This window comes from Antechinus flavipes, chromosome 3 (genome assembly GCF_016432865.1).
Source record: "Antechinus flavipes isolate AdamAnt ecotype Samford, QLD, Australia chromosome 3, AdamAnt_v2, whole genome shotgun sequence".
Lineage (NCBI taxonomy): Eukaryota > Metazoa > Chordata > Mammalia > Dasyuromorphia > Dasyuridae > Antechinus > Antechinus flavipes.
The window spans coordinates 553,427,004-553,438,575 of record NC_067400.1 but is presented as its reverse complement, the minus strand read 5'-3'; the positions used below and the strand labels follow the sequence as shown (position 1 = coordinate 553,438,575).

The 11,572-nt window shown below is 37.5% G+C and overlaps 1 protein-coding gene across 1 annotated transcript; it reads left to right on the top strand.

Moving 5' to 3' along the window:
* Nucleotides 1-7,468: 7,468 nt before the first annotated feature.
* Nucleotides 7,469-8,521, top strand: LOC127558079 (olfactory receptor 52K1-like). The gene has a single exon (XM_051991307.1). It carries the CDS (start codon nt 7,469-7,471, stop codon nt 8,468-8,470), a length of 1,002 nt encoding a protein of 333 aa, XP_051847267.1. The 3' UTR covers nt 8,471-8,521.
* The last annotated feature ends 3,051 nt before the right edge of the window (nt 8,522-11,572 follow it).

Sequence of the window (11,572 nt, the reverse complement as noted above, 5' to 3'; positions counted from 1 at the left end):
ACTAATGAATTGATGATGGAGAAGTGAACTGATCCAAAAATTCTGGAGCACAATTTGAAACTATGCCCAATAAACTATAAAGCTGTGCATAATCTTTTATCCAGCAATACCACTACTAATTATCCCAAAGAAATTTTTTAAGGGAAAGGACCTTTTTGTGCAAAAATATTTATAGCAGCTCTTTTCATGATGGCAAAGAATTGGAAATTGAGGGGATGCTCATTAATTAGGGCATGGCTGAAGAAAATGCGATTTTTGACTTATTAAAACACTTACTGTACTAAGAAATGATGAGCAAGCTAATTTCAGAAAAAACTAGAAAGTCTCATATATATGTAATATGTATATATGAAACATATACAATATATATATATATATATATATATATATACAATAAAAGCAATATTGTTTAATGATCATGGCTATTTTCAGAAATATTGTGATCCAAATCAATTCAAAAGGACTATTTATAGAAGATGCTATCAACCTCCAGAAAAACAACTAAGGAAGTCTTAGTGCTGATCAAAAGAATATTATTTTTCACTGGGTTTTTTTTTTTTTTTGGTCTATGACTTTTTTCACAAAATGACTAATATGGTATCTGGATAATTTAATTGTTATCAGCAGATTATTAACAAAAGGATGATCATTTGGCCATCTCTCTTAGACGAAAGACCATAACATGACTAATATGAAAATGTGTGTTGCATGATTGCACATGTATAACCTGTATCTAACTGTCTACCATCTCGGGGCAAGGGGAAGGGAGATAATTTGAAATTCAAAATTTTAAAAAATTATAAATACTATTTTATTTTCAGCAAATACATATTAAAACAATTTTTAGCTTTTGTTAGATTTCTTTTCTAAACTTTGAGTTCCAAATTCTTTATATCTCCCCTCTTTCTGAGATGGTACCTAATATGGTTAGTTATGGGCAATCATGTAAAATATTTCTATATTACTCACTTTGTAGGGAAAAAAACAAAGAAAAAAAGAAAGAACAAGTGAATGAAAGAATGAAAGAAAATGAAAATAGTATGCTTCACTTTGTATTCAGATAAATTCTTTTTCTAGAGGTGGATAGTATTTTTCATCATATTCCTTTGGAATTGTCTTGGATCATTATATTGTTGAGAATAGTGAAGTCATTCACTATTCTTTACCATCATAATATTATTATTACTGTGAACAATATTCTACTATTTTGGCTCATTTTACTTAGTATCATATAAGTCTTTCCAGGTTTTTCTGAGATCATCCTGGTTGTCATTTCTTATAGTAAAAAAATGCTTCATTACAATCATCATTTATCACAACTTGTTCAGCTATTCCCCAATTGAAGGGCTTTCCCCCAATTTCCAATTCTTAGCCATCATAATAAGAGCTGCTAGAAATATTTTTATACATGTAAATCCTTTTCCTTTTTTTTCTGGTCACTTTAGGATATAGACCCCACAGTGGTATTGCTAGTTCAAAGAGTATATATAGTTTTATAGCCCTTGGGCATAGTCTCCACAATAGTTGGATCAGTTCACCACCTGGGCCTAAGTTTTGCAATTTACAAAATCCCCTCCAACATTTATCCTTTTCCTTTTTTGTTATTTTACCAAACTGAGAGGGGAAGAGGTGAGATGATACCCCAGAATTGTTTTTATTTGCATTTCTCTAATCAATAGTGACTTGGAACATTTTTTCATATGACCTTAGATATCTTTGATTTTTCCAACTGAAATCATCTATTTGTATCCCTTTAACAACTTATCAACAGAGAATGACTTGCATTCTTATAAATTTGACTCAGTTCTCTGTATAAAATAAAATATCTTTTTTTTTAAATCCTGTCTCAGTCCTTGGCATAGATGAAGCCCTGAAGACACACATCTCTCCCTTGAGGCCTTGCTCATGAGAATACTGTAGATTGATTAAGTCACAGTCCAGAGGGAGGGTCTGGGGAGTCTTGTGAGATACACCCCAAGCAAACTCAGGAGGATTTAATCTCCACTTGTGGAGCTTAGCCCTAACTAGTCTTCTCCAGTCCTGTTTGAGCACATTCTGGTAAGTATCAGGTTCTGGGAAGTCAGGGGTAGGAGAAACCTGGAAGAGATTATCAGAATAGAAACAAAGAGAAGGACAGGTTCATTGTCAGTCAAGTTAGTCAGTCAAACAGCCACTGGTCAGTTCCAGGCAAAGAAGAATTTTTCCATCCTAGCTTCTCTCCCCACTTGCAACATAGCCCTTAAAAACCAGCAAACATGAAGTTCCTCTCCCTCCAGTACGATGAGAAATTCTCTCAGCTCCAGAGTGAAGAGAGTGGAAATTCCACTTCTGAGTTTTAAAAACAGCATCTTATAGTGAACGTGGTCTGGTCTAGAAGTCACACCACCATGAATTCATTTGGCCAAGAGACTATCAAGGGGATCTGACTCAGTTACAAGGTGAGCCAGATGAGCATAGAAGCCTCTTCCCATTCTGAGTGACTGGTCCATCCTTTCCTATCACTCATTAATAAAAGCCTTTGAAAAGTGAAGCTAGTGCTCAGGTTCATCAAGGAGCAATGGGACTGGTATCAAGGAAAATCAGAAGGAGCTGACTCCCAATTACTGGGGACATTGGACAGTAAAGATGGAGCAAAGGAGAAAGAAAATCAAATAACAGATAATCTCCTACTGCAAACTTGGGTAATAGGGGCTTGAGAAACAGAGAGGAGCCAGGACTAATCCATTTACAATGTCTTGGCCTTGGCCCTCCTTTCTTTATGTCATCACATTAGAGGGAATCATGGTGAAGTTTGGTTAGTGTTCGAATTGGTCTGAGTTGTTCCTCTTGTTGCAACTGAGCCTGAAGGAAGTAATCTGGAAAATACCATAGAAATATATGCTTCTGAGCAAAGAGCAAAAACAGTCATCAGACTTGTCTAATATAGTCGGGTGAATAGCATCCATTGAGTTTTGTTCTTGGCTCCTGTCCCCAGGAAAAAAAAAATAAGATTAGGGAGAGAGGAGGGAATATTCTGCAATTCTGACAATCTGATAATCTCAGGCTGAGGTAAGGAGGAGCACTTCAGAGAGTCTTTGATGAGGAGGTGCAGGTTAAAATCTGGAGCTAGTGATGTGTGAAAAGGAGGATGGGGCATCTGAATATGACATAAAATGTGGAAAGACCTCAAAAATAAATCTCAATGTTTTGAAATGTTTTGTGTATAAGCATATAAGTCTGTGTAAGTGCCCTATATACAACAACACTTATGTGGGTCTGTGTCTATGTATCAGCTATTATATTTGTCTGTGTCTACAGTAGCTGCCCAGATGACAAGAGTTAAAGGATCACACAGAAAGTATAGCAGAGTAGGTCTTGGGGCCCAATCAAAGGTATACTGGTAAATATTTTACCAAGTGGATCTGTGAAGAAAACTGTATTTCACACACTTTCAAATTAGATCTGCAATATTAAAATTTTCTCCATCATTTTCTTAAGCCTAGGCAATCAACAAAAAATAAATAGATTTGTAGCATTTGCCAATTTCTAAGGTATAGCTTTAACAACCTTCTCTCTTGAATCAGTAAGACCTGACTTAAGAATACATCTGTGCTCCCTCCTATTCTGTAGTTGTTGACAGATGGGTTGAGAGCTATCAGCTCAGAATAGAGTAATCAGCCAGTTCTAGTAAAGTAGATGTTGATGTTGCACCAGAAACTGGTATTAAAGATGCTGAAGACAAATGGAAGTATCCAGGCTGGGAAGTAAAATGTTTGATACAGAAGACTTAAGTGATCAGATAAAGAAAGTTCTGGATTTGGTATCAGGAAAACCTGAGCTCAAATCTTCCCTAAACACTTAACAGGCAAATTACTTCACTTCTGTCTGTTTCCTCATTATATTTCATTTGATAATAGTTGTACCTACCTGTTGGGATTGTAGTAAGGAATAAATGAAATAACATGCTCAGGACTTAGCATAGTCTCTGCGACACAGTAAGTGCTTAATATATGTTGATTGACCAATGATTAAAGCACTTTGCAAACTTTAAAGTGCTTGATAAACATCACCAGGTATACCAAGAGCAGGATCCCCTGCATAGTGAACAAGTGAAGACCGCTCATATAATCATGAACTTCCAACATCAAGAAATGCAAACACTCCAGATCTCACTTCTAAGAAAATATGGTGAGCAAGAATTTGTCAGTAACCCAGCCTGAGTGTATGACATTTGTATTTCTGCCACCAAGCTACTCCTGGAGGTGCATCAACTAAAGGGTCGAGGGGAGGCATTTGCAGTTGACATCCATTCTAGATACTAAAGTTGAGGAGTCTGGGTGTACTCAGAGAGGTCCCTGTAGCACACAGGTTGTCAGAAAGAATGAAGACACTTTACTAGCAATGATGACAAGGGAATGGTTTTAGTATGAAAACAGAGAGAAAAGGTCTGAAAACACAAACTTTCAGGAATAATGAACATGGTCAAGTGGTTGGAAGGTTGAAGAATGTGACCAAGGAGGAGAGGAAGAAGAAGAAGAAAGATCACTAAACATTGTGAGATGAACAAAAGATGTCAGGCTTTTGAAAAAAATAAAACAAAATAAAGGATCATCCGAGGAACACAAATTAGACCCAGAAATTTCCTCAGAATCAGTATTACCTAATTTTTAAAATGAGGAAACTGAGACTAGTTTTGTAAAGTATGCCCAAGATCACAAAGATATTAAGTAGAACTTCTTCCCTAATTATCAGAATCCCACAAAAATGGAATTGGGTGCTTCAGAAGAAAGTGGAGCTCCCCCTCCATGATGATAGAATCATAGGATGACAGAGCTGAGGCTGTGTTCTGCTGTATGCTTTTTGAAGAGGGAATATGTGGGGAAAGTACTGTTTGTGGACTCAGACTACCAGGCTTGAACCTGCCTCAGCCACTTCCTATCAATGTGACTATGGGCAATGCATTTTCCCTCTCTTGGCCCCAATAGTCACATCTATAAAGTAACAAGAAAAGGATTATAAAGCCTCTCAGTTCCCTGTCAACTCTAAATCTGTGGATCATAATTCTAAGATCTGATTTGGACCAAACTCCTCATTCTACAAGTGAGGAAACTAAGGTCCAGAGAAGTCAAGTGAATTGCCAACATCACAAAGATAGTAAGGGAGAGAGCCTGGAATCAAACACAGGTTCTCTAGTATCAAATCCAGCATTCTATGTACCATGTTGGACCACTAGAAAATGGAAACAGTTGTTGAATATGTTGAAGAGAAGATAATAGCTTCTAGGGTCCCTCTCTGAGATTCTGTGGCTCTATGACTGGAAAAAGGATATTAATTGCAGAAATAGAAGAGTTAGATGTAAGACTCTAAGGAAAAGATTATTTTAGTTTTGAATATGTAACATTAGACCATTCTAGAGGAAGCAATAAACTTTTCTCCAAGATAAGATAATGTGGAGTTGCTGTCAAGTGAAAAGGGTCAGAAGAAGAGACCATTGGCAATAGTTGGCAGCTTCTTGATAAAGAATGCTGAGGAAACTATTGATAACACTAGAAAAGGCTATTGGGTTTCTGACATATGTATCCAGAACACAACAAAGGACCTCCCCAAAATTCTCAGACCTGATAACTATACCCACTTCTAGCAATTCACTGCTGGTACAAATGATTCTGCCAAGAAGACTCTAAAAAGTTCAGGATCTGAATAAAGGTTCGGACTATAAATATGATATTATTTTTGCTTCACAAAAATAACCTCTCCTTTCTGAACTCAATTTTGTACCTCACTTACTGAATTTATCTGATCCCGATTTCTAATTCCATTTTTAGTTATGTATATGTTTTCCTCAAAAATTGTCCTGACTTTTTGATCTTTATTTTCTATTTACTGTTGGTAAAGAGTCTTGCAAATGTTAGGTACAGTTTGATCAGTTAGTCAGCCAACAAGCATTTACAAAAGTCTATTATATATGCTAGGCAGTGTGCCAAGAACTGGGGACACAAAGAAAGGCAAAAAGGAAATCTTTAACCTGAAACATTTCAAAATCTAATAATGGAGAAAGCATGCAAACAACTCTATACAAACAGAAGTTGGAGATGATCTCAGAGGAAAGACATGTACAATTAGAAAAGTTAGGGTTTTAAGAAAATATTAGTATATATGGTGAAGTTACCTAGTATGAAACTAGATTTGAGGAGGAGGAAAAGAACATGAACCCTGCAGGCACTGAACTCAGAGAGGAAAGTACATTGGTAGCTAAGAGCCACCAGAATCTTGATTTGGGTGATTAAATACTCACTGAATGGACTTCAAAGAAAGAGAGGTTACTAAATGATAGTGATGTTAAAAACAAAGAAAGACTGGAAGTGGCCGTTGGAAGCAGAGTGTTTTAATTTTCCCTCTCTACCCAGTGAGTTGGCAGGTATGAGTGAAAGGTTGGTCTAGGAAAGTGTGTTATCAGGGAGGAGTCAGGACCCAGTGAGTACAAGATGTAAGGAATGAGTAAGGAAAAGGTTTAAGATGAAAACAAGTTTGTTAACTAAGAAACAAACATTCCAGAGAGCACAGTGGAAGGAGAGAGTACATCTGAAGTGGAACACTGTGAGCTTGGGTTGAGAAGAATTAGAATAAAGAGGGCAGGCAATAGGGTTTATAGTGGACTTCAGAGCCTCAGAATCATTGGCAGAATAGGATGAGAAGAGAATGTGTTAATCATTGAAAAATTAAGTCAGGTGAGTTATTACTAGAGGCCAGTGTGTGGAGGAGGGACAAGACAAAGGATGAGGCAGGAGTGGAGAGTGAGAATCATGTCTGGGCCTTACTGGATTTATTAAAATTCTATGAAGGACTTCACTAATTATTGATTCAGTCATAGAGCAGTGATCCTAGGATCAGTGTGTATGTACTTATTAACACTTTTTATAAGATTAAATTGATGGATCAAAAAGAGTTGTTAACAACAAGTGAGGATTTTGCCACAGAAAAGAATAGAGAATAGAGAAAATTACTAAAATTAGAAAAGCAAAATATTGATGTTTTGCTGGGGGGGTGTTTCTCTTTTTTTCTTTTAAAATATTCTTATATTTGATAGTTCTCTGGAAGGGAAGGAAGAGGAGGAATATGGGGGAAACTTAAATGATATAAAACTTTTCAAAAAATTAAAAGATAAAGCTAGGATCACTGGTGGGAAAGTCCCTAATGAAACTAGAAAAATAAATATCCCCATACTTCTTTTCTCCATTGATCATTTCCATTTGGGAGACATGTGAAAGCTAGAGAAGGGAACAAGCTACTATTTCTCAGGAATAATTAAATTGAATCTGATAATGTTTTCTTTTCTTATATTGCACCTTCAGGAGCATCAAAAACTCATGAAGGACAAAGACTCTCAACCAGGCCAGTGAGACTGGTTCTGGGTCCAAAGATAACTGGACCCAGAGACTCTGTCTCCTTCCACCACCATCCTCTGGGTCTAACTCTGATCTTCTCAAGGATGTCAGGGAGGAATGACACCTACAATGTTTCCTACACTGACTTTTTCTTGGTAGGTTTTCCAGGGCTGCAGGAAACTCGATCCCTCCTGATCCTTCCATTCTCCTGCATATATTTTGTGATACTCTCTGCCAATGCCCTGGTCATCTACACTGTGGTGGCCCAGAGAAGCCTGCACCAGCCCATGTACGCCCTCATTGCCCTGCTCTTGACAGTCAATCTCTGTGCTGCTACTGCCGTTGTGCCCACCATGCTCTTTAGCTTCTCTACCCGCTACTACCGTATTTCTCTTTCCTGCTGCCTCATCCAGATGTTCTCTATCTACTTCCTTATCGTATTTGACTGCAACATCCTCCTGGTTATGGCACTGGACCGCTACATTGCCATCTGCTATCCATTGCGTTATCCGGAAATTGTGACAGGGCAGCTATTGACAGGTTTGGTGGGCTTAGCAGCAATAAGGAGCACGTGCATTGTTGCCCCCGTGGTGATACTGGCTTCAAAAGTGCGCTTCTGTCGCTCCAACATCATCCGTCACTTCACCTGTGAGCACATGGCTCTGATGAAGCTGTCCTGTGGAGACATCTCACTCAACAAGACAGTGGGACTTGCAGTCCGGGTCTTCAACCGTGTCTTGGACATGTTGCTACTGAGCACTTCCTACACACGCATCATCCACGCTGCCTTCCGGATCTCCTCTGGGGGAGCGCGCTCCAAAGCCCTGAACACTTGTGGCTCTCACCTACTGGTCATTTTCACTGTCTACTCCTCTACACTCTCCTCTTCCATTGTCTATCGTGCTGCCCGCACTGCCTCCCAGGATGTGCACAACCTGCTCAGTGCCTTCTATTTACTGCTCCCCTGCCTTGTTAATCCTGTTATCTATGGAGCCAGAACCAAGGAGATCCGACAACACCTAGTCAGGATATTTCAGAGTGCAGGACCTCAGGCCCCTTCTGAAAAAAACCCATCCCTACCTCCACAAAGAGAGCTTCCTTCATAATACCCCAGGAGCTTGGGAGCGGGGGGAAGTGCACCCCTAGGAACAGAGGGACCCAACAGTCATCCAGATAATCTATTCTTTTTTTTAAAATAACTTTTTATTGACAGAACCCATGCCAGGGTAATTTTTTACAGCATTATCCCTTGCATTCACTTCTGTTCTGATTTTTCCCCTCCCTCCCTCCACCCCCTCCCCCAGATGGCAAGCAGTCCTATACAAGTTAAATAGGTTACAGTATATCCTAGACACAATATATGTGTGCAGAACCGAACAGTTCTCTTGTTGCACAGGGAGAATTGGATTCAAAAGGTATAAATTACCGGGGAAGAAAAACAAAAATGCAAGCAGTTTATATTCATTTCCCTGTGTTCTTTCTTTGGGTGTAGCTGCTTCTGTCCATCCTTGATCAATTGAAACTGAATTAGATGTCTTTATCAAAGAGATCCACTTCCATCAGAATACATCCTCATAAAGTATCATTGTTGAGGTATATAATGATCTCCTGGTTCTGCTCATTTCATTAGCATCAGTTCATGTAAGTCTCGCCAGTCCTCTCTGTATTCATCCTGCTGGTCATTTCTTACAGAACAATAATATTCCATAACAGATCATATATTCTTTTATAATTTCCAACCTTTTTCTGATAGTTGCTCTCTAAGATAGGAAGAGGGTAAATATTAGAGCCTGACAAGATTACTCCATTGCTTACTTCAATAATTTTATTAGTTTTTTGAGTTCCAATTGATGTTTTCTTGTATTTGGAGACTTATCCCATTCAAACAAATGAGATAATATTTGCAAGGTACTTAGCAGAGTGCTTGATACATAATAGATGCTAAATAAATTTTTATTCCCTTTCCTTTCTCTCCCCCCATTTAATTCAAATGAACATTTGTTTGATTCCTATTACATGAAAGGCTTCATATCTAACAATGAAAGGGAAAGATGAAAAACTATATAATTCTTGCCATTAAAAAATTTAAAGTAGGGGACAGCTTTCTGACACAGTGGATAGAACACCAATTCCTGAAGTCAGGAAGATCTGAGTTCAAATCCAGCCTCAGACATTTAACACTTAATAGGCAAATCACTTAATCCAATTGCCTCACACATAAAAAAAAGAAAAGAAAAAAAATCCAAAGTACAAAAGGTGGAATGCAACATAAACAAATAAGTATAAGGCTAAGTAATAACAACTTTATATAGAACTTGAAGTTTTGCAAAGTGCTTTACAAAACATTATCTCATTTGATCCTTGCATACCCTGGCATAAGTGCTATTATCACCCCCCACTTTGTTGTTGTTCAGTTGTAGCTGACTGATTTTCTTGGCAAAGACACTGGAATGGATTGCCATTTCCTTTTCCAGCTCATTTTACAGATGAGGAAATTAAGGCAAACAGGGTTAAGTGACTTGTCTAGGTCATCCAACTACTAAGCATCTAAAGCTAAATTGAACTCAGGAATATGAATCTTCCTGACTCAGGGTCTATTTACTGCACCACTTAGCTGCCCTATGAGATGTTTATCCCCATTTAATTAAAAACAAGGGATATTCATCTATCATTGTATAACAACCAATGGCAGAGTTACCTTAAATCTCAATTTCTTAACAGAAACATAGGATCCTTATGAGATTAAATATGAGGCAATGAAAGACTGATCTTCATGGATGGATTTCTTCTTTCTCTAATTCATCCTCTACTGACCTCCCAGATTTTCTGAAAATGTAGTTCTAACCATATCACTTCTCTACTCAATATATGCCAATGATTTCCAATTAACTACAAAATCAAATAAATACTTTTTTTGGAGAGAAGGGGTGCATTTAAAGATCTTCACAACCTAGTCCCTTCTTATTTTTCCAGTTTCTTTTTTATGTATTCTATGATCTAGCTATAATGACTTACTTATTGTTCATCACACACTTGGTTCTATCAACCACCTTTGGCTGGGCCTTTGCACAGGCAATACTCCAAATTTGTAATGCTACCCTTTCTCATCTCTTTTTCCTATAATCCCTGATGTTTCAAGATGTTACTTAAATGCCACCTTCTTCAAAAGACTTCCTGGTCCACCCAAATGCCAGTGACTTCCCTTTAAGGTTCCCTTTTATCGATTTTGTATGTATCTTATAAATACCTATATATATATGCATGCTATCTCCCCATTAGAATGTAAAGCTTCTTGTAACAGGGACTATTTTTATCTTTTTTTTGTATTCCAAGAGCTAAATAATATTGACTGGCACACTTACTAGTACTTAATAAATGTTGTTAACCAATTGATTAATTTCCTAAGACATATCAACATCAGAGAGATCAGGACTTTCCAACAATTAGAGGTATCCAAAAGTGGAATGGGCTACCTTTGGAAGTATCCAGTTTTCACTTGGTAGCTAGATGGATAGAGTATATAGGTTGCAGGTCTAGAGTCAAGAAGAATCATTTTCCTGAATTTAAATCTGGCCTGAGACATTTATGATCTGTATCTGCAACTGGGCAAGTCATTTAATACTGTTTACTTCAGTTTCCTCATCTATAAAATGAATTAGAGAAGGAAATAGCAAATGACTCTAGTATCTCTACCGAGAAAATCTCAAATGGGATATGAAGAGTTAGATATGCCTGAAAATGACTGAACAAAGTTTTCACTCACTGGAGTTTTTCTTCATTCAGGGACTGGAAGACGACCTACTGAGGATAATATACATATATAGGAAAGTCTCTGTTTGGTAGAGTACAACATGACCATGAATGCCTTTCTACTTTTGAGTTGCTATGGAACTGTGATACATGGTAGCATTGTAAGAGTATAGAATCAGGAAGACCTGAATTCAAATCCTGCATCAGACATTAATTAGCTGTGTAGACCTGTGCAAATTAGTTAATATATCTCAGCCTTAGTTTCTTCAACTGTAAAATGGAGAAAAAAATCACATCTACCTCCTAAGGTTGTTGTGAGGATGAAATGAGATAATATATGTTCATATCTTATATAAATGCTAGCTATTATCATCCAGGACATACAAACCAAAAAGTGTGATAATAACAACAATTGGAATTTATATAGTGCTTTAACATCTCCAATATGTTTTACATGT